This window comes from Gracilinanus agilis, chromosome 1, assembly GCF_016433145.1.
Source record: "Gracilinanus agilis isolate LMUSP501 chromosome 1, AgileGrace, whole genome shotgun sequence".
Lineage (NCBI taxonomy): Eukaryota > Metazoa > Chordata > Mammalia > Didelphimorphia > Didelphidae > Gracilinanus > Gracilinanus agilis.
This window is the reverse complement of record NC_058130.1, coordinates 292,877,549-292,902,780: the sequence shown is the minus strand read 5'-3', so window position 1 is coordinate 292,902,780 and position 25,232 is coordinate 292,877,549. Positions and strand designations below refer to the sequence as shown.

General features: G+C 32.7%; 1 protein-coding gene across 1 annotated transcript in view; it reads left to right on the top strand.

Moving 5' to 3' along the window:
* The window catches only part of LOC123251074 (fibrillin-2-like), a 185,750-nt gene that overhangs the window by 32,618 nt on the left and 127,900 nt on the right, over window positions 1-25,232 (top strand). Inside the window, 4 exon segments of the mRNA XM_044680250.1 lie at window positions 15,436-15,504; window positions 16,597-16,722; window positions 20,082-20,207; window positions 22,526-22,678. Coding sequence (XP_044536185.1) covers window positions 15,436-15,504; window positions 16,597-16,722; window positions 20,082-20,207; window positions 22,526-22,678 — 474 coding nt within the window.

Here is a 25,232-nt window from a genome sequence, read left to right as displayed (position 1 = left end):
TCATTTACCTTTACACATCCCAGGAGAAATATATATGTAGAAGTGATTAATGGTTGATGCAGAAACTGATCTTGTGGTCTTCTCCCCAGACTATTGTGGAGAGTCTACCAAGACTTCTTCTTGCCCCAATCCTAAAAATATATCTGGCATTAATTCACCATAACTAAGGACAGCAGACCTGAAGGGAAGGGGATTAGAAATCTAGCGGGCCTCCATAGAAAATAGTGAGGGCAGTAATGACCCAGCTCAGCAAAACCCATGTTTTTAAGGCAAAGGCAGTATTGTAGCACAATGTCTTGGTTATACTAACCAGCAAAGAAAGAGAGGCCATAAAATTAGATGTGGAGAAAATTTTAAAACTTGAAACACTAAAACTTTCAAAAGAGGAGGCTTAAAAGCCCAGAAACCAAGTAGACAATTGTACAGAGAGAATCCTAAAACCAGAAAGAAAAGTAAATTCAAAGAATTCACAAAATAAACAAATATAATAAAAAGTGCCTGATTAAAGAAAGAATCTTGTGGACAACATGAGTGGACAGCAAAGAGAGTGGACCAGATGGGTTTATAAGCAAATTCCACTAAACATTTAAAGATCAACTAATTCTAATATTAAAGAAAGAAATTATTTTAAATAACAGGTGAAGAAGGAGTGTTATCTAACTCCTTTTATAAAACAAATATGGGACTTATACTTAATCAGAAAGAAAAGTATGGACCAATTTCATTAATGAAAATGGATATAAAAATACTAAATTCAAAACTAGACAGGAGAATACAGCAATACATCACAAAGATTGTGAGCAAACAGGGTTTATAGCAGGAATTGATCACATTAATTCAAAAGTAACAGAAATCCTAAGATTTTATCAATAGATCTTAAAATGGTTTTGAAAAAATTCAGCATTTGTTCCTATAAACACTAGAAAGCACAGATATGTGGATTGTTTTTTTTTCTTACAGTGATAATAAGCACTTAACCTAAAACCATCAGCTAGTATTATTTATAACACGGATACGCTTGAAGCCTTCCCAATAATATCAGAAGTGAAAAAAAGAAAACCCATTGTCACCACTCTTAGTCAATATTGTATTAGAAATGCTAGAAATAGAAATGAGAAGAAAAAGAAATCAAAGGAATCATAATGGGTAAAGAGGTAATAAAACTTTTTCTGCAGATGATATCATGGTATAGGAAAATCCTAGAAATTCAACTAAAAGTTAGTTAAAATAGTCAATAATTTTAGCAAAGTAGAAGGACATAAATTAAACTCACATAAATTATCAGCATTTTTATGTATCACTAACTAAGCCGTGCAAGAAGAGATAGAAGGAGATATGCCATTTAAAATAACCATAAACAGAATTAAATACTTGAGAGTATACCTGCCAAAACAAGCCCGGGAACTCAATGAACATAATTACAAGATATATTTTACACAAAGTGAGATTCAAATAACTAGTGAAATATTAATTATTCATGTGGACAGAGCTAACATAATTAAAATGATAATCCTACCAGAACAAATGTATTTATTCAATACCATCTGAATTAAATTAACAAAAAATATTAAGTTAGAAAAAAATAACAAAATTCATTTGGAAGAACAAAAGAACAAAATAGCAAAGCAATTAATGAGAAAATATAAACAAAGAAGGTCTAGCCTTACTAGATCTTAAAGTGTATTAAAAAGCAGTAATTATCAAAACTATCTGGCACTGACCAAGAAACAGAAATAGATCAGTGTAACAAAATAAAAATAAAAGAAAAAGTATAAAAGACTATAGTAACCTTGTATTTGACAAAAGTAAAGGTCCAAGTTTTGGGCTAAGAATTGACTATGTGGCAAAATTGTTGGAAAACTTAAAAGCAGTTAAGATCAAAATGTATACATGACCTAGAAATTTCTGAGAAATCATAAGCAAATTAGAATAGGGAACAAATAACCTCTTATATTTATGGTTTGGAGAAGAGCTTATGAAAAAATGAGATAGCATTGGGAGATGTAAAATAGATAATTTTGATTACATTAAACTTAAAACGTTTTGTACAAATAAAATGAATGTAGACAGGATTAGAAGAAAAGCAGAAAATTTGGGGAAAATTTTATAGATAATTTCTTGAAGTCTCATATCTCAAATATACAAAGAACTTTGTTAAATTTATGAGTCTGAGCTAAATGCTAAGAGGTCAAAAATAATAAATTTTTGGATGAAGAAAGCAGTGACATATGTAATCATTTAAAATATTCAAAATTAGTAATAGAGAAATGCACATCAAAACAATTCTGAAATATCATCTCACCTATTATATTGAGTAAAACAGTAGAAGGGCAAAATGACAAACACTGAAAGGGATGTGGAAAAATGGGCACCCTTATATAATCTTGGTGGAATTGTAAACAGATCCAACCATTTTGGAGAGGAATGGAATATTATTGTAGCATCCGAAATGATAAACAGAATAATTTTTTTTAAAAAACCTGGAACTGAAGCAGAGTATGTAGAACCAGCAGAACATTTTATATTACAGCAGTATTAAAAGGTGAACAATTGTAAATAACCCCATTATTCTCAGAGATACAATGATCCAAGACAATTCCAAAGGACTAATGATGAAAAATGCCAGCTGCTTACTGATGGAATCTGAATCCAGACCAAAGCATACAGTATTTAACTTTCTTTATTTTTTTCTGTTCAAGTTTTCTTTCACAAAAAAGATTAATATGGAAAAGTGTTTTACATGATTTCACATGTAAAAATCTATATCAAATTGTTTACTTACTCAATCAGGGAGGCAGGCATGTAAGAAAGGAGGAAAAGAATTCTGGTCTCGAAAAAACCCCAATTATTAAAAAACGTTTTTACATGTAAATGGGAAAAATGAAATATTATTTTTAAAAATGAGAAAAAAATTTTTTCAATACCAAATGGTTGTTCTTAGCATGAATCAATGAATCACCGGATTTTAAATTACATTTTTTCTTTTCCTATTACATTTAAAAGTAAATCTAACAGGGGGGCAGCTGGGTAGCTCAGTGGATTGAGAGTCAGGCCTAGAGACGGGAGGTCCTAGGTTCAAATCCGGCCTCAGACACTTCCCAGCTGTGTGACCCTGGGCAAGTCACTTGACCCCCATTGCCTACCCTTACCACTCTTCTGTCTTGGAGCCAATACATGGTATTGACTTCAAGACGGAAGGTAAGGGTTTTAAAAAAAATAAATCTAACATTCTTTTTTTTTTTTTAATTTTGAGTTCCAAATTCTCTCCATTCTTACCTTTTCCCTCTCTTTGAGAACACAAGCAACTCTATATTGATTTCTATCTCTGGAGTCCTGTTAATCATGCAATAAAATGCCATGCTGCAAAAGAAAACAACTACCAAAAACTCATAAAAATTATTTTTTAAAAGTATACTTTCATTTGAATTCAGTCTCCATTCTTTCTCTGGAGATGGAAAGCATTTTTCATCATGAGTCCTTTGGTGTATTGTCTTGGATCATTGCGTTGCTGAGAATAGTAAAGTCATTCACAGTTGTTCATCATACAGGATTGTTATTACTATATAATGTTTTCCTGGTTCTGCTCACTTCACTCAGAGTCAGTTTATGTAAATCTTTCCAGGTTTTCCCGAAATCATGTTTATCCATCATTTCCCAATTGATGGCTATCCTTTCATTTGCCAATTCTTTGCTACCACATAAAGAATTTCTATAAAATTTTTGTAGAAATAACTCATTTTCCTCTTTTTATCTCTTTGGGATATAGATCTAGTAGTAGTGGTGTTCCTGGGTCAAAGAGTATCCACAGTTTTACAGTCTTTTGGGCATAGTTCCAAGTTGCTCCCCAGAATGGTTGGAATGGTTTATAATTCCATCAATAGTGTGTTAGTGTCTCAATTTTTCCACATCCCCTCTAACATTTGTAATTTCCTTTTTCTGTCATAAGAGTGAATTTGCTATGTGTGAATTTGTAGCTTCAAAATTGTTTTAATTTGCATTTTTCATTTATAGTGATTTAGAACATTTTTCCTGTGAGTACAGATAACTCTGATTTCTTCTTCTGAAAACATCTGTTTAAATCATTTGAGAAATCATTCATATTCTTATCATTTAATTATCTAAATATTCGAGAGATGAAGTCTTTATCACAGAAACTTCATATGCAAATTTGTTCTGTTTTCTGTTTTCCTTCTGATCTTGGCTGCACTGAATTTCTTGTGCAAAATCTTTTTAATTTAGTGTGATCAAAATTATCCATTTTTGTTTCCATAATGCTCTCTATCTCTTATTTAGTTATAAACTCTCCCTTATCCATAGGTCTCACAGGCAAAATATTCCATGGTCCTTAATTTGCTTATATCACCCTTTTATAAATCATAAAACCATTTTGACCTTATATTGTATATTATGAACTTTTGGTCTATTCTTCATTTCTGCCAAATTGCTTTCTAATTTTCTCAAATTATTTTCAAATAATGACTAATTGTCCCCAAAGCTTGGATCTTTAAGTTTATCAAACTCTGGATTTCTATGGTCATTTTACTACTGTGTATTGTGTACTTAATTGATTCTACTGGTCTAACAGACTCAACTTTGTAGCCAGTAGCAGATTGCTTCATGATTAGAGTTCTTCAGTCATTTTTAAACAATTATTTAATTAATTTAGAATATTTTTCATAATTCATGTTTTTTTCTTCCTGTCCTTCTTCCCCCATTCCAGAGCCAATGAGCAATTCCACTATTGACATATTATTACTATTTGCAATAGAGTGATCATTTAAAGTAAAGATCTCCAATAATATCCCCATTGAACCATGTGATCAATCATACATTTTTCTTCTTTCTCTGGATGTGGATAGCATTCTTTCTCAGAAGTCCAACAGAATTGTCCTGGATCATTGCATTGCTTCTAATAGAGAGGTCCATTTCATTTGATTGTGCCATAGTGTATCAGTCTCTGTGTATGATGTTCTCCTGGTTCTGTTCCTTTCACTCTACATCAGTTTCTGGAGGTCTTTCCAGTTCACATGGAATTCTTCCAGTTCATTATTCCTTTCAGCACAAATAGTATTCCATCACCAACAGATACCACAATTTCTTCAGCCATTCCCTAATTGATGGACACTCTCTCATTTTCCATTTTTTGCCACCATAAAGAGTGTAGCTATAAATATTTTTGTACAAGTATTTTTCCTTATTGTCTCTTTGAGGACAAACCCAGCAGAGATATGACTGGATTGAAGGGCAGGCAGTCCTTTAAAGCTCTTGGGGCATAGTTCCAAATTGCCTTCCAGAATGCTTGGATCAATTCACAACTCCACCAGCAATGCATTAGTGTCCCAATTTTGCCATCTTCCCACCAACATTTATTACTTTCATTTGCTGTCATGTTGGCCAATCTGCTAGGTGTGAGGTGGTACCTCACAGTTATTTTAATTTGAATTTCTCTAATTATAAAGAGATTTTGAACATATTTTCATATGTTTTGATAGTTTTGATTTCTTTATCTGAAAACTGCCTATTCATGTCCCTTGTCCATTTATCAATTGGAGAATGGCTTGATTATTTTATGCAATTGATTTAATTCCATAAATTTGAGAAATTAGATCTTTGTCAGAGGATTTTGTTATAAATATTTTTTCCCAATTTGTTGCTTCCATTCTAATTTTATAACTTTGTTACAATTTTTTCTAATTCACTAAAAATGTTTCTTGGTAGTTTGATAGGTATGGCACTAAATAAGTAAAATTAATTTGGGTATGATTGTCATTTTTATTAGTTTGTCCTACCCATGAGCGATTAATGTTTTTCCCATTATTTAGATCTAACTTTAACTGTGTAAAAAGTGTTTTGTAGTTGTGTTCATATAATTTCTGGGTTTTTCTTGTCAAATAGATTCCTTATATTGTCTAGGGTGATTTTAAATGGAATTTCTCTTTCTAACTCTTGCTGCTGAGTTGTATTGGAAATGTGTACAAATGCTAATGATTTATGTGGGTTTATTTTGTATCCTGTAACTATGCTAAAGTTATTGATTATTTCCACTAGTTTTTTAGTTGATTCTCTAGGTTTCTTTAAGTAGATAATTATATCAACTGCAAAGAGTGATAGTTTAGTCTGCTCATTTCCTACTTTAATCCCTTCAATTTCTTTTTCTTCTCTAATTGCTACTGCTATTAGTTTCTAGTACAATGTTAAATAATAGAGGTGATAATGGACATCCTTGCTTCACTCCTGATCTTATTGGGAAGGCTTTTAATTTATTCCTATTGCAGATAATGCTTACTGATGGTTTTAAATATATACTGTTTACTATTTTTAGGAAGGGCCCATCTACTACTCTACTTTCTATTGTTTTCAATAGGAATGAGCGTTGTATTTTGTCAAAGGGTTTTTCTGTATCTATTGAGATAATCATGTGATTTTTGTTGGTTTGTTTGTTGATATGGTCAATTATATGGATGTTTTTCCTAATATTAAAGCATCATTGCATTCATGATATAAATCCCACCTGCCAAAAAAAAAGAGAGAAAGAAAAAGTGAAAATTATGTTTCAGTCTGCACTTAGACTCCATCAGTTCCATCTCTTGAGGTGAGTAGAACTTCAAAAATCCTTCAGAATAGCTTGATGAGAATAGTTAAGATGTTCACAGTTGAACATTATATAATGCTGTTCTTCTCACTTCATTTTCCAAAATATATTTCATATAAAATTTCCCAGTTTTTTCTAAAATATAATGCTCATAATTTCTTAAAGCACAATGAGATTCCATAATAATTGTATGCTATGACTTGTTCAGCTATTCCTCAGTTGATAGGCATCTCCTCACCAAGTCTTGATACAAATCCAGAAGTGATATTGCTGAGTCAATATGTATATGCACAGTTTTATAGTTCGGTCAACATTCCAAATTGTTCTCCAGAATGATTGACCAGTTCATGATTCAACCAACAGTACATTAGTGTCCCAGTTTTTCAACATCTCCAACATTTGCCCTCTTTCTTTTCTATAGCAATAGCCAATCTGATGAGTTGTGAAGTAATACTTCAGAGTTGTTTTAATTTGCATTTATCTAAATCAAAAGTGATTTAGAGTACATATTTACATTACAATACATAGCTTTGATTTATTTTTCTGAAAGCTATCTGGTGTGCCATCTGATCATTATCAATTGGAGAATGGCTTGTACTTTTATAAATTTGACTCCATTCCCTGTATATTTGAGAAATGAGGCCTTTATTAAAGACATTTGCTGCAATTTCTCTCCTAGTTTCTGCTTTCCTTCTAATCTTGGTATTGGTCTTGTTTGTGCTAAAACTTTTAAATTTAATGTGATAAAAATTACCCACTTACTTTCTGTGATCATCTCTTGTTTGGTCATATATTCTTTCCTTACAGATAAATTGTTCCAAGCTCCCCTAATTTGTTTATGTCTAAATCATGTACCCATTTTGACTTTATGTTGGTAAATGGTGTGAAGTGTTGGTCAATAACTATATTTTTTGCTAAACCATATTCCCTGCATTTTTTGTCAAATAGTGAAGTTTTTGTACCTGAAGCCTCAATCATTTTATCAAACATTAGATTACTGTGGTCATTTTCGACTGTATGTTATATTCTTAATATATTCTATTGATCTACCATTCTATTTCTTAAACATAACTAGTTGTTTTCATAATTATTGCTTTGTACTATATAGTTTGAAATTGAATTAGACCATATTCTTTTCACATTGATTCCCTTAATATTCTTGGCCTTTTGTTTTAACAGATGAATTTCATTTAAAAAATTTTTCTAGTTCTTTAAAATAAATTGTTTGTGGTTTGATGAGCATGGCACTGAATAATAAGTATGTTACCATTTGTTATTTTTATTGGCTGACCCATGAGAAATTATTATTTTTCTAAACAGAACTATCTTATTTATATAAAAGCTCTTTTGTGGGGCAGTTGGGTAGCTCAGTGGATTGAGAGTCAGGCCTAGAGACCAGAGGTCCTAGGTTCAAATCGGGCCTCAGTCACTTCCCAGCTGTGTGACCCTGGGCAAGTCACTTGACCCCCATTGCCCACCCTTACCACTCTTCCATCTAGGAGCCAATACATAGAAGTTAAGGGTTAAAAAAATAAAAGCTGTTTTGTAGTTTTATTATCCAATATAGTCCCTGGGTTTGCCTTAGTAGGTAGATTCACAAATATTTTATATTTTCTGCAGTTATTTTAAGTAGAAAATCTCTTTCTATTTTAATTCCTGCTGGGTTTGTGTGTAGTATATGGAAATACTTATGATTTCTGTGAGTTTATTTTATATGCTACAGATTCACTAAATTATTAATTATTTCAGCTAGTTTTTTATTTAATTCTCTAAAATCCATTATGTATACCATAATCTGCAAAGCGTGATAATTGTTTTCTCATTGCCTATTTTTATTCCTTCAATTTCTTATTGCTAAAACTGGCATTTTCAATGCAATGTTGAATAATAGTGGTGATAATGAACATTCTTCTTTCACCCCTGATTATACTGCGAAAGCCTCATATCTCATTTATAGACAATGTTTTTTATTTTAGAGATACTACTTATAATTTAAAGAAAGCCTCCATTTATTCCTATGCTTTCTAGTGTATGTGTGTCTGTGTGTTTTAAGGAATAGATATTGTACATTGCTAAAGACTTCTGCATCTGTTGATATAATCTTAATGATTTTTTTGTTTTTATTATTGATATGGTCAATCATGCTCATAGTTTAATATTGGACTGACAGCCCTATATCCCTGTTATGAATATACTCTGGTCATTCATCTTCTTAACTTCTTATTTATTTTTATGGTTAGATTTATCTAGCTCTGAGGGGGGAATTTGAGGTCCTACACTAGTATAGTTTTACACTCCTTTTGTGATTTATCTAACTTTTTTTTTAAGAATTTGGATACTATGCCATTTGGTGCATATATATTTAGTATTGATATTACTTCATTGTCTATGCTGCCTTTTAGCAAGATATAATTTTTGGGCTTCTCTTTTAATTTGATCTATTGTGTTTTTTTTGTTACTCCTGCCTTTTTTACTTCTGTTAATACATAATAGATTCTACTGTAGTCCCTTAACTACATTTATTTCTCTGCTTCAAATGTGTTTCTTGTAAACAAACATGTTGGATTCTGGTTTCTGATCTCTTCTGCTACTTGCTTTCTTTTATAAGTGAGCTCATCTCATTAAAATTCACAGTTGTTAACTGAGCATTTCCTTCCATTCTGGTTTCTTCTGGTTGTTGTTCTCTCTTTATCATCTCTTCTAAAGTATGTTTTGCTTCTGACTAACCCCTATCTCTCTCTTTTATCACCCCTCTTTTCTCATTCACTTCCACTCCTACTTCCCAGTTAGGAAAGATAGATCTCTATTACCAATTGAATATACAAATATGTATGTATATGTGTGGGTATGTCTTTCCCTTTTTAAGCCAGTTTAGATGTATGATGTTCTAACATTATGCACTCATCCTTTCCCCCTCCACTGTAAAAGCTTTTCTTTGTGTATTTCTTTTATGTTAGAGAATTTTCCCAATTCTCCCTCCTCCTTCCTCTTTCTCATCTACCCCCACCCCCTTTTTTTTAACTTCATCTCAGCATAATCAACTCATTCCCTACCCTCTTAATAATGTAAAGTTTTTAGGAGTTACATGTATCATCTTCCAATTAAATTATCTTTCATGTATGCTATTTTATGCTTTTCTTGAGTCTTTTATTGGAAAGTTGAATTTCCTATTCAGCTCAAGTTTTTATCAGGAATGCTTGAAATTCCTATATTTCATTAAATATCCATTTTTCCTCTACAAAGATTTATACTCATTTTTAATGGATAGGTTCTTCTTGTTTTGGAATCCCAGCCCTTTTGTCTTCCAGAATACACCAAGCTTTCTTCTTCTTGCTAGCTGCTAAATCTTGTGTGGTACTAATTCCATGATATTTGAATAGTGTCTTTCTCACAGCCTTAAGTATTTTTTGTTTTGCCTGGAAGCTCTAGAATGTGACCAACATTTCTGGAAGTTTTCAATTTGGGATCCTTTTCAAGTGGTTATTGGTGAGTCTTTTCAATTCTGTATTACAATGTACTCCTGGTTCTGCTTATTTCACTCTGCATCAGTGCATGTAGGGCTTTCCAGCTCTTTCTGAAATCATCCTGTTCATCATTTCTTACAGCACAATAGTATTCCAATACCATCATCTACCTCGATTTCTTCAGCCATTCCCCAATTGATGAACATCCCTTCAACTTCCAATTCTTTGCAACCTCAAAAAAGTAGCTAAAAATATTTTTGTACAAGTAGGTCTTTCCCCCTTTTTTTATCTCTTTGAAATATAGAGTAGTAGTGCTATTATAGGATTGAAGGATGTGCATTGTTTTATAGCCCTTTGGGGATAGTTCATATTGACTTTCAGATAGTTGGATCAGTTCACAACTCCATCAGCAATGCATTAGTGTTCCAATTTTGTCACATCCCAACATTTATCACTTTACTCTGTTATATTAGCCAGTGTTGTAGGTGTGAGGAAGTCTTAGAGTTGTTTTAACTTGTTTTCATTTTTCTAATCAAAAGAGATTTAGAGCATTTTTTCCTTTGAAAACTGTTTATTCATATCCTTTGACCATTTGTCAATTGGGGAATGACATGTATTATAAATATTTATGAAATGAGGCCTTTGTCAGAGAAATCTGTTATGAAAAATTTCCCTCAGTTTGTTGTTTCCCTTCTAATCTTAGTTACATTTTTTTGGTTATCCAAAACCTTTTTAATTTAATATAATCAAAATTATTCATTATATATCTTATAATGCCCTCTATTCCTTATTTGGTCATACATTCTTCTCTTCTCTCAAGATCTGCTAGGTAAACGATTCTGTGTTCCCGAATTTACTTGTACCATCACTCTTTATGTCTAAGTTATATACCCATTTTGGCCTTATCTTGGGTATGAGATATTGGTCTATAATAATTGCGATTTTATTTTATAGTTTTCCCAGCAATTTTTGTCAAATAGTGAGTCCTTACCCCTAAAGTTGGGATCTTTGGGTTTATCAAACACTAGATTGCTAAGGTCATTTTGTTGATCCACCATTTAATTTCTTAGCCAGTACCATAATATTTTGATAATTATTTCTTTATAGTACAGTGTATCTGGTACTTCTTTCACATTTTTTCATTAATTCCCTCGATATTCTTGATCTTTTATTCTTCTAGATAAATTTTGTTATTTTTCTAGGTCTATAAAATAGTCTTTTGGTAGTTTAATTGGTAAGGCACTTATTAAGTAAATTAATTTAGGTAGGATTTCCATTTTTATTGTGTAAAGTAGAAAAACATTAACTCCTCATGGATAGGATTTTATTTATTTGTGTGAAAAGTGTTTTGTAATTGTGTCCATAGGATTCCTGTGTTTGTCTTGGCAAATAGTATACCAATAATTGTTGAATTATCTCTCCTCAATCTATTTTCCAGATGAATTATTTTTCCAATGAGATATTTCACAGTTTCTTGAAGTTTTTCATTTTTTTGACTTCGATTGTTTCTTGATATTTCGTGGAATCATTAGTTTCTACTTGCCCAATTCTAATTTTTAAGGATTACTTTCTTCATTGGCTTTCGTACATTTTTTCCTTTTGGCTAATTATGCTTTTTAAGGACTTACTTTGATCAGTGAAGTTTTATACCTTTTTTCCATGTGACCAATTTTTAGGGTTATTTTATTTAATATCATTGTGCCTCTTTTACCAAATTAATTTTCTTTTCATAATTTTCTTCCTTTGCTCTCATTTCATTATCTAATTTTTCCTGTACCATTCTTATTTTATTTTGAAAGTCTCTTTTTCAGTTCTTTCAGAACTCCTTGTTGGACTTGTGTCAAGTTCACAGTTTTATTTTGTTTTTCTTAGAGTATTTGCTTATAATTATTTTGACTTCATTACTTTTCTTCTGAGTCTTTTTAAAAAAAAATCCTTACCTTCCATGTTGATTCTAAGGCAGAAGAGCAGTAAGGGTTAGGCAATGGGGGGTAAGTAACTTGCCCAGAATGACAAAGCTAAGAAGTGTCTGAGGCCAGGTTTGAACCTAGGATCTCTCATCTCTAGGCCTGGCTCTCAAACACTGAGCTACCTAATTGCACCCCCCAAGTTTGTTTTTGATCTTCCTTGCCATTATAGTAAATTTTTATGATCAGGTTCTTTTGTTTTGCTTTGTTTATTCTGGGGATGCACTATTTCTTGGTTTTAGACTTATGTTAAAATTGGAATCTGTTCCTACCATGTTGGGGAGGAAGGATACTATCTTAGGCTTCTAGCTTTTTCACACTGCCATTTTAATAGCTAGTTCAGGAAGTCTGGATATTTTTGTTAAAGCATCCATATTTTTGAAAGACAATTAAATGAAATACAGATGAAATAGATAACAACATAATAGTAATGTTGCCACCTCTCTGAATTAGATAAATCTAAACAAAAAATAAATAAGAAGTTAAGGAGATGAATAGAACCTCATATAAGTAAAATATGAGAGATATTTGGAAAGCCCTCACTGACCTGCATGAGGTTAGTAGTAGATCTAAACCTAAGCATACACATAATTCAAGCATAGTTTCTGATGGGATAACAATGGCTTAGAGAGCATAAATGTTCTTTAATATTCATCTATTCTGCATTACTAAGAGACTGTGAAAGTTCTACTACGTATGACCCAGCCGAAAAGACTTGGTTTTGGAAAAAGTATGGTCCCGGCAGGAGATTGTGTCTGCTGCCTAAGAAACAACCTAAATATATCCCTGGTAAGGCATATTAACTGATAAACTAGATGGGTTAAAATGATCAAATTAATTGCTGATAGAAACTTCAAAAAACAAGCCTAATATTATGCTTCTAGACAGTCATAATTTTTTTTAGAAAAGAAGATAGAACTATACATTAAGAGCTGTTTAGCTATTAATGCTCATTGACCTAGGTATGCCATTGCTAAAAATAGGGCCTAAGGGCATTATTGAGAGGGGAAAAGTTTGTATATATGAAAATATCCTTGGAAACTTTGTTTTCTCATGACAAAAAAAATGGAAATGACACAAATGCAATGATTGCAAGAAATGGGTGAAGAGACTGCAGTATTTGAATGTAATGGATTTTATCATGTTATATGAAGTGACAAATATTGGAAATAAAAGAAAATATGGAACTATATGAAAAGTATGAAAAGAGAAGAAAAGAAAAGAAGAATACATACTATGATTAAATTAAAAAATAACAGCCATAAAATCAAGAGAAAAAATATCCAATTAAAACAAATCCAAATTGAACTCAAAAGCCAAGTATGTTTATATAAGCACATATATACAATTTACATATTTTTAAACAAATTGTAAACGATGTGGAATTTGTGGTTTAGCATGTTTATTTAAATGTTTTTGGTGGTAGTGGTGTTTAACACACACACACACACACACACACACACACGTGGTGTAATTTGGGGAAAGATGTGATTATTCCTTTCATGATCTGTTCTGGTCATTACCTAGGAAGGACTCCTGATCCCTTGAAATTGCAATTGAGACTGCTCCTCAAGACTCTTGCTCCCTCTTGACAGAATATGCTCCTCTTAGTCCTTCTTGAACAGCATTTGCTCCACATCTAGTGCTATTCCAAGGGGTCCCTTATAATCTCTTTCTTACCAGTTGCCAGAGACCCTTATTGTCTCTGGCTAGAGATGTCTCAAAGCTGCTGTTCCTTCTCAGTCATTACCATAGTCCCATGACTGGTATTTTGTCCACATGGGCTCCAGATTGGCCTTCACACAGATCTTTCTTTCTGACTTACCTGGAAGAATGTGTGTCTACAATCATTTTTTTGGCTCTACCACTCAAATTCATTTTGAGGCTTTTTTTTAAAAGTTATTTATAGAAGAATATTCTTTCTCTTCTATTTCTTGACTTTTAACTTTATTACAAAGTTGCCTTTTGCTTCTGAGGTGGGAAGGCCACTATTTTAAGCTTCAGAATTTATTGTACTGCTATTTTCAGAGCTAGTTCTGTGGATCTTAAGTTTTCTGTGCTTCCAGTTGGTGTGATCCTAGGAGAGATCTGTTCACTGGTCTCCAATGCTATACTCTGGTCTTTACTTAAGAAAGGATCTTGCTCCTCTGCAGCCACAAGTGTCAGCTCACTTGATCCTCGAATTGTTACCAGATTCTTTGCTCTACTATGGCTACAAATTCGAGGGCTCTCTCCTGCCTTAAAACTGACCAGGACCCCTGTTCCCTCATGACAACCACAAACACTTTTCTTACCCCTGGAACTGTATATGGGCAATGCAACAGGGTTCTGGACTCAGTGTTAGCAGAGGGTCCATTCTAATCTTTCTGACCAGTCATCTGATTTCCTTACCACCTCTGGACTGAAAACTACCAAAGCTGCTACTGCTATTGCAGCAACCTCTAATCCTTGCTGCTGGTGTTGCTATACATATTCAGGCCACCTACTTACCACCACTACCTCTCCACCCAGTGATCATAGCTTTCTTCTGCCAACCTAGGGGGTTATCTTAGATGGGAAGAAGTCTCACCCTGACTTTTGTTTGGCTGTGCCACTCCAGAATTCAATTTGAAGCACTATTTTAAAGTTGCTTGGAGGAGAATATTAAGAGAGTTCAGCTTTGTTTCTTCCTCTATTCTGCTATCTTGCTTCTATAGAAAGAAATGGAAACATTACTATGTTAAAAGAAATTTAGAATAGAATGAATACAGAAAGTCATGGGAAAGACTTAATTTGAACTGATGTAAAGTGAAATAATAACCAGGAAAACAATAATACATGATGACAATGGTAAAATTACTTTGGAAGAACAACAAGAAACAAAAAAAGCTGAATAATGTAACTTATAATGAAAAAAAAATCAAGATTCTTCCCAATGAAGACTTAGGAGACGACTCCCCTTATTTATTAACCTCAGGTGCTTAGAACACTGCATTTGATATCAGACTTTTTCAGTGTGTTGATTAGTTTTATATTGTTATTGTTCAGTTGTTTATAGTCATGTCCAACTCTTTGTGACCCCATTTGGGGTTTTCATGGCAAAGATACTGGAATGGTTTGCCATTTTCCCTCTCCAGCTCATTTTACAGATGAAGAACTGAGGCAAACAATGTTAAATGACTTGCCCAGGTCATACAGCTAGTAAGTTTCTGAGGCCAGATTTGAGCCTCTGGAAGAGACTGGCACTCTATCTACTGCACCACCCAGTTGCCTAGTTTTATGTAAGGCACCTATCAAAGCACTGTGTTCATCTATTGTAATTATTAAGTAAGTATACTTTGATTTATGACTATTGCTATAGCCTTATTCTTTATAGCCATTATAATGACTATTCATTATAAACACAAATATTATACTTTCTTTTTTCTCCTAGCTGATTATTATACTCTTTGTCCAGGAAGTGAGGGCTTCAGACCTAATCCTATCACTATCATCCTTGAGGGTGAGTTCTCTTTCAATAACCACCAATATCTGAACTAGCTGGAAAATATTCTACTACTGAAAAATAATTTAAAAATAATTAATGAAAAATTGATATAACATTGAAATTAATATCCCTCACATCATCCGGTAAAGTTTTAGAATGCTGCATTAAAAAATTGGGTTTAGCTCCATTTTATGCAGGACTATATGCATGTTATAGGAAAAGAGGTAATAATAATAATAGATAGACATATTAAATCTTTGGGCATTTTTAAATCTTTGAAACCTGTGATATTTTATGACTTGTACCAATATAGTATCATTAGAAGATGGTGATAATTTAAATATCATAAGTTATTATATTTATTTCAGTAAGAAGTTTGGGATCATTAGATAACCTATAAATAATCAGATTTTATTGCTATATGATATATATAACATAATAATAATATAATAATGCAATATAAAGAGATAGAAGTCTACCACACATTCTGATGACTGACAATGGCAGATTTATAGGAAAATAAGGTACAAGTTGCTCAGGGAACAACTATGTGACTCAGTGAATAGAAGGCCAGGTCTAACAATGGGAAGTCCTGGGTTCAAATCTGGCCTCAGACACATCTTAGCTGTGTGACCCTGAGCAAGGCACTTAACCCTAGTTGCCTAACCCTTAACACATTTCTGCCTTGGAACTGACACTTAATACCAATTCTAATAAAGATGGTATGGGTTTTTTTTAAATTTGTCAGGCATGGATGAGGTGTGATCTATGCCATTGGAGGGAATTAATTGTAAATAAAATCACAGTTCATTAGAATAAATGAAAAGTCACTTTAAAGAAAGCAAAATAATAAACATTGTTCTCACAAAGTAGTTGTACCACAGTACTATCTGAATGATTTGGAGCAAACATCATTTTACCTTCATTGCCAAATTTGAAACATCCTTCAACTCCATCGCCCTTCTAAGATAAGCTAAAATAATCAGTGATCCAGAAAATCATGTTAATTCTATATGCAGCAGCTTAGATATAATGCAATTATTTGTAAGTTAGAATCATTTTTGTACTATAGCATTATTTTCAACTATAATTATTTCTGTTTTGTAGACATTGACGAATACCAAGAATTACCAGGTCTCTACCAGGATGGAAATTGTATCAACACTTTTGGAAACTTTCAATATGAATGCCCACAAGGCTACTACCTCAGTGAGGAATCTCGTATTTGTGAAGGTGGAGCAAATTTTAGTAAATAAGCTAAAATGTTTAAAGAAAAATTAGAGGTTACCTCTAGAGAAAATATACACAAATTCTGTGAGAGAAATATTTTTATCTGGGCCCATCATACTTCTTTCCAAAATATTTTTGTAAGTCCTCAAAATTATATGGGCAGTTTAAAAAATATTTGCCCTGAAATGTTCATTGAAATTATTCATAGCATATTTAAGATGTTAATGTTATTTCATTTATCTTCTATTTTCAGAGCATTTTGAAATACTTTCTATTAAAAAGAGGTTGAAACATATCCATTCAGAAAATGAGAAAGTCTTTTAAGTCTCTGTGTTGACCTTTGGAATGTCTTAACCTATTTTTGTCCAAGTTAGCTGCCAGAGACTCTTAAGCTGTAGAGCAATTGCTGATCTGAATTGGTGGAGGACATTTCCTCATGACAAAGAATAAATCTAGTCAATATGAATTCAGAGAGTTTAGCCTCTGAGGCCTTCAGTACCACAGTGATCTAGTGGCTCATTCTTTAACAGTAAATGAGTCAAGGTTTTTCTTGGGAGAGAATTATATAATAGGATCCTTTATGAAGTAAAATTATAACTCAGTAGGTCCCAAAATTTCAGGGTCCTAGCATACATAATTTGTGGGAAAAAACCCTTCATCTATAGACATTTTGTATTTACTCTTTTCCCAAAATAATAAACATGGATAGACAATAGGAATGAACTAGTTTATAAAAATAGCCTCAGGTTTATCACAAGCAATGATGGTTAGCAAAATAGGGCATCATGGGGTCTTTCAATGAATGAGTTTCTTAGCCAAGGAGGGAGAGTCCACTACTAATCAGTCATTCTTCCACTCAGGCTGCTGCAGGGACAACCTGTTTTCCACCTTTAAATAATCTGTCTTGTTTTCTTGTCTGCATGGCCCTGGCCCACCATGCCACCTACTGTGCCAGCATAGAAGCATGATGGTTCAGGTGACAGAGCACTGGAGTAAGGAAGCCCTGAGTTCAAATCCAATCTCAGAATCGAAATTCAAGTTACTTAACCTTTGATTGCTTCAGTTACCTCAGTCATAAAATGTAGATAAATAACTGTACCTACATTGCAGGAGCGTTGTGAGGATCAAGTGAAATAGTAATTATAAAGTGCTTAGCATAGTGCTTGGCACATAATAGATGCTATATAAATGCTTATTTTCTTTCCTTCCCCTTCCATAAACTTTCTTGGACTGCCAGATCTACCCCTCTCCCCAAAGAGCTTCCTCCAAAATTCTTCCTCCAAAACTTATGATCAGGAATATATTAGAATAACAAAAATCTACCTAGATTCCCTTATTTTTCTAAAAAATATGAAAATTCAGTAGACACAAAACTTACAGAGATGACTTATTTTAATTATTGCTACATTTGATCATTATACCAGTTGAAGTGGGGGATGGGGTAGTAAAATAGCATGGCAAAGAATGATTGTCTTTCAGATCATTGTTCTCCAAACTTTTTAAAATCATGCACCTAATCTATAAAACATCTTTGAGCAATTTCCTCAATATGCACACATATATTTAAAGATTATATATGTACATATAATTTATATTATATTTATATGTGTACATATAATCTAATATAAATGTACTACTGCACTAATACATGTAAATTATAAAACTTACACAAAAGATGAAAATAGGAATTGAACTTGTTTGGGGAAGGAAACTCCATTTATCAATGTGGTGCAGTACTTTGTAACTTTTAATTTTAGAGAATTGACTAAAGGTCTGAAAGGTTAAGTGAAATGTACACAACAAATACATGCCAGAATCAGTACTTGAAATCAAATCTGAACTGGCCTTCAGAACTTACTTTCTATTCCCTATGCCACACTGCCTTTCATTATTAAAAAAAAGAAAAATTTAAAGTATGAGAAAAAGATGAAATAATATTTGATCTTAGAGTAAATAGGGAATCACTGGAGTTTATTGAGTAGCAGCAACATGATCAGTCTAGTGCTTTAAGACAATTACATATGTATCCTAAAAAGATTGCAAAGAAAATATGAGATAGGGAGATAAACTAGAAGTACTAGTGAGAAGTGATGAGGACCTGAGCTAGGGTAATTCATTATGTATTTTTCTTTTTTTTAAATCTTTATCTTCTGTTTTAGTATCAATTCTTGTCAGTTGATGTTAAATGACTTGCTCAGGGTCACACAGCTAGAAAGTGTCTGAGGTCAAATTTGAAACCAAGTTCTCCCAACTGCAGGCCTGAAGTTCTATCCACTTTGCTACCTAGCTGTCCCATTCTTCATTACATATTAAAGTGAAGTGTGCTAGTTTAAGCAGAGAGAGAGGGAACAGATAAGAGGACTACTGAAGACATAGAATGGCAAGTTCTGGTGACTGATTAGACATGTGAAATGAGGTACAGAGAACTGAATGTGACACCAAGTTGACAAACTTGGATGACTAAGAGAGTGATGGTGTCCTTGACAATATTAGGGAAGTTTGGAAGAAGGCTGGATTTGAGAAGATAATTTAATGAGAGAGCTGAGATGCTGGTTAAAACCTATTCACTACAGCTTATCTCATAAGACTCACTTTGTCCTATTAAAAATAAAAATAAGAGAAGGCTTTTATCTGTTACTGCCCCAGAATATGGAGCCTCCTCTCCAAAGGAGAGTAGCTGAATGCTGAAGGGGACTTGAGGACAGGGAGTAGTTATTATACAGAGAGAAGACTCCTAATGGTATCCATGAAGCTGTTGCTTTATGTGCCCCAGCAGCAATTAAGTTTTAACTATCCTGAGGGGCTTAAAAAAGAATTGCTTAAGAGATTGCATGGTAGTGTAAGTACTGGATCATGACTAGGTATGATTGTGCTAGAAACAAGCCCCAGGAATGACTATCAGAGAAAATGAGATGTCACCCATCTTTCTATGTTCTAATTAGTAAATTACATACTCTTTGAAGTTAAGCCATGGCCCCTTTAAAATCAGACCATCAGCTCTCCTTTAGACACACCTGTCATAGAGATCAATTATAAAAAGTGTTTACAAGTCAAATGCTTTGTTATACTATTATGGATCTATTAAGATCCCTTTAAAATTTAATTTTAATATGGCAGAGTGAACAGAGTGCCACCTTGCATATCAGAAAGATATAAGTTTAAGCCCAATGCCTCAGGTACCTCTCTAAAATTATAAACTAGAAAGTTTTCACACAAGGACCTCCTCTTTCCAAAGAAGTTTTCACAGTAAAAACTCCTTATCCCAAATAAGCCAACTTATATTCTAATGTTAGGATATCATCTCATTTTTCAATAATTGTTATTCAACGTTCTCTGCTTAATAATTACCATTCTTTTTCTAGATATTGGTGAATGTTTTCCATATCCTGGTGTCTGTGGGCCTGGGACCTGCTATAATACCTTGGGAAATTATACTTGTATTTGTCCTCCTGAATATATGCAAATCAATGGCGGGCATAACTGTATGGGTATGTAAAATTCTGTGTAAATGCCATTTTTATTTTTAAGATTTAGTCTAATTGCTTATAAACTATACCAAAAGTCTGACATCTTTATTACTGATGACAAATTTGGGAGGCATCTCACACTTCTTGTATGTATAAAGTTTGAAAATTTTTACCATAATATATTTTCTAAACTTGTCTACACAGTTGCAAAGATTTTTGTAACTTTATATTTTTAACTACAAAAATATGTATTAAAAGATGTCAGTAAACTAGAGGTAGTAATATTTTTTTAAACTATGTTTATGTTTCATTCACAAGATAAGAGTTTTACCTTAAAATGAAAGAACTTGGGATCCTAGAATTAAAAATTTTAGATATTAAAGAGATCTTAGTGGTCATTTAGTCCCACCTTGCCATTTTATGAGAGATAAAGCCCAAAGATTTAATTGTATTATCTCAGTTGTCTGAAGTAGAATTTTATATTTAATTTCATATTTGGCAATGATTAGATTGACAAAATTCAAAAATAAATTATCATAGCATATTATTTAATAGACCCAAGAACTCTAGCCTTAATAAGTCTGTAGACTTAAGCATTCACTGTATGAGAGAAACTTCTGGAAAACTGGAAAGCAATCTAGCAGAAACTAAGTTTAGATCAACATTTCACACCTGTAAGATTAAAATTAATATCTAATAACTCCAAGTATTTTATAAGATTTATTAATAATCACTTGAAGTAGAAAAAAATACAAGAATAAAAGTAAAAGCCTGAGTAAAGACATATGAGAAAAATTCTGCCTCTCACCTCACCCCACCTCCACAAATCCCAATCAGGAGAAAAGAGAGCAAGAGGCAGGGCTACATCAAAATATATCCTCCCCACATAAGGACACAGCTAAACACATAAGTAGCATGCTGGGATTTAGAGTCCTGTGGAGCAGATTCTAATTATATTATTATTATTATTATTATTATTATTATTATATAATTATTACCATATACCATAAGAAGCATCAAATGAACATATGAACTAGATACAAAATATAAACAAATTAGAATAGTAGTGAAGGACATATTATTTATAACCATAGATTGAAGATTTCTTAACTAAAAAATGAACAGAGAGTATTATAATGAAGAGGACATGAAATGAATAATTTTGACTCTCTAAAATCTCAAGATTCTTCACAAACAAAATAATTGCAAGTAAAATTAGAAGTAAAGCAGGCCAGTGGGGGGAAAATGTCTTGCAAATTCTTCTGATAAAGCTCAGATGGTCAAAATAAAGTTGATTCAAAAGCTATTCTACAAAATAAATGGTCAATCAGACAGTTCTCAAAAGAAAAAATGCAAACTATCAACCATATGAAAAAATATTCCAAATCATTGACAGTAAGCAAAATGCACATTTAAATACCCATTAGATGGGCAAAGGTAATAAATATGGAAAATGGAAACTGTTAGAAGGGATGTGGAAAGACTGGCGCAGTTAGCAGAATTGTAAATTGATCCAATTATGCTATTCATCAAATTTGGAATTCTCTTCAAATTCACGAATATGTGCTTGCCCATCAATGATATTATTAGGCATATAATCTCAAAGAAATGAAATAAATGGGGAGAGGGCCCATATGTACAAAAATATTTACAGCAATATTTTTTTCTTGTCTTAGGGGAAAAAAACAAAACTGAAAACAAAAGGGAGATACCCATAAATGGGAGAATGACTGAAAAAAAAAAAAGCACAGATTTGTGGTTTTTTGAATGTAGTGGAATATTACCATATGAATGTAGCAGAATATTACTATATGGGGTAATGAATTCAGAGAAACTTGGTTAAATGTGTATAAACTGTTATAGAGTGAAATGAACAAAATCAAGAAAACAAATTATACTATGATTACACTGTGTATTATGCTCAACTACAGTTCTATGTATGATGAATCATGCTTCCCAGCCCTTGACAGAGAATTGCTGGACTAGAAGTACAAAATAGGGCATTTTCATTCCAGCAGTACAAAATGGGGCATTTTCAGACATAGCCAATGTGTGAATTTGTTTTGCTTAATTATTTTCGTTTCTTACCTGAAGGAGATAGACCTGTAGAATAGTTTTGGAACTGTGATTCTGTACAAATGTTCAGTTTCAAGCTTTCTTTTTTTGTTCTTTGCATGTAGAAATGGTCATGTTTTTCAAATTTATTTTAATAAAAAGAAATTAATAAAAATTATCTTAGACCCCCAAAAAAGCTACTTGTTTAGATCTACAATTATATGAGCTTCAGCAATGGACAACTAATATATTTGTCATTTTACAACTGTTTGCTCTCTTTATAGACATGAAAAAAAGCTTTTGCTACCGAAACTACAACAAAACTACATGTGAAAATGAGATGCCCTTTAATGTGACCAAGAGGATGTGCTGCTGCACATACAATGTTGGCAAAGCTTGGAATAAACCTTGTGAACCATGCCCAAGTGCAGGAGCAGGTGAGAGTTCATTTTTATATGTCTGTTAAAGGTCAATCTTGAAACCTAAACATCCTTTATAGACAATTGTGCACTGAAACCAGTGTAGTTTTAAAATCTGAGAAACAGTGTGATGTTGTGCTGGACATAGAGTCAAGAAGGATGCATTCAAGTATGGATTCAGACACTCACTGGCTATATGACCCTGGGAAAGTCACTGATAAAAACTTCAGTTTCTTCATTATACTACCATCCTTGTAGAAATGCTTTTATATCAAAGTGATATATAAATGTTTAAATACTTGTGTACATAAAACCAAGACAACTTAGTTACTACAGGAGAGTTCAAGCACTTAAAATGAATGGGCCATTTTGATTTATGACTGCAAAGCTTCTATAGTATATGTCTAATAAAATTCTTCAGTTGAAATATTATGTTTTATTAAAAGTACTATTCATTTTTAAGTCTTCTTACCTATAGAAATTTGCCCATCAAAATGTATATGAAAAAAATGTATATGAATAATTTATAATCCCAAAAGAACTCTTTTTCTTGTAGCTCCTCTTACTGTACACATTAAATTACCCCTACAATTAGGGATCATTATGAAAATTATATTGAAAATATCACAAAATCATAAATTTAGAGCTGGGAAGAATCTTCAAACCTTATATCCTTCATTTTCTGTTGGAGGAAAATGAGGCCCCCATTGTGTTAGTATGGTGAGGATAATAGAAATTAAACTTTTTAAATTAAACTAGGTATAATAATAATGCTTATTCTTATAGGATCTGGATCATATGGGCTTAAGGTCAGTGTTTATTTTCATAACTTCTTATTCTGCATGTTGTTGTTCCACTCTGTGACCCTATTTTAGGGGTTCCTTGTTAAAGATACTGAGTGGGTTCCCATTTCCTTCTCCAGTGGATTAAGGCCAAAAGAGTTTAAGTGACTTGTCCAGGGAAACACAGGTAATTGTATGAAGCCAGATTTGACTCTAGGCCTTGCATTCTATCTATTGAGCCACCTAGTTGCCTCCTCATTTTGCATGTGGGCAGTTTAAAAAGAAAAGCATTACATAAGGTTATGAATTGTTAGATTTTAATTTGAACATTACATTTAATGAGATAATGGTAACCACTCACTGATACAATAATCCAGAAGATCAGATATTATTTATACACAAATGTATAAATTATGTAATATTATTTGTATGTATGTCTATATATAAATTATAAGGGTTAACAAAATGGATTTACTAATGTAAACTAGAAACAATTTATAACAGTGAATATTCAATTACTCTTTGTTACAAAAACACTTCCCAACATGCTGACCTGAAGAGACCCTAAAATCCTTTCTTTCCAATATATGTATTTCTTTTTACAAAAACATAACTAGTTCTCTTTAGAATGATAGTTGATACCTATTGTTAGGGGGAAGGTGAGGTGGCTCAGTGGATTGAGAGCCAGGCTTATAGACAGAATGTCTTAGACACTTCCCAGTTGTGTGACCCTGGGCAAGTCACTTAACTCCCACTACCTAGCCCTTACCACTTTTCTGCCTTAGAATCAAAAGGCAGTATTGATTCTAAGACAAAAACTAAGACAAGAACATCAACAACAAAATCAACTAGTAGTTAACATCTCTGGTAACAAGTATGAACGTATTAAAAAGGAAAGAGATATATTAATCTCCACCTTCTGATCTTCAAGTGTGTAAGTTGTAAAGTTTAATTAATTAATTGAATGTTAACTGGTTTGGTAATTAAGTAATAATCACAGTATATATGTAGGAAAAGATATGATGAATTAATTTCATATTAAGCATTTAATATGTATCAATTTCTATGCTGTGCTGGAAATAGAAAAATTGGCACAGTTCTTGCTTTCAGGGAAACTGCACTCTAATTAGGGAAGAACATGCTTAAAAAAAAATTCATCTCTAGGACAAGTGGAAAGGGCTGGAAGTCCTAAGGATACAACAAGGAGGCAGATTGCAAGACTCAAAGGTCTTTAGATTTCTTCTGAAATGTACATTATAAACGTTATTTTCTCCATAATGAAAAATAGAAGCCTTCAAACGAATGATTCTTTGTAATGTAATGTCTTCCTGAGTGATGAGATTATAAACTTACTTACAGAATATACTGCCAGAACAGTTGTTAAGAACACTGGATTTGAATTCAGAGGACAATGTGTAGGCAGCCTTCAGCAGTTCATCTCACCTCTCTGGGCCTGATTTTACCTGTGTACTAGATGATCTCTGAGTTCCCTTACATTCTAAATCTAGGGATTCAGGAAGCTTCAAAATTATGTGAACCATTTAAAATATTTGTTCATAGTGTTCATTTAAGTTATTCAGAGGATTATTTTCATCTTTATAGTACCTATTTTTTTTCCCAGATGGTCAATGCAGACTGATATAATCTTGATTTAAGGGTCTGGACTTATGATCTCATTAATATAATATTAGCTAACATTTACTAGGCACTGTGCTAAGTGCTTCAAAATTATTATCTCATTAGATCCTCATAACATCCCTAAGTTATAGGTCCCTGATCGTGAACCTATG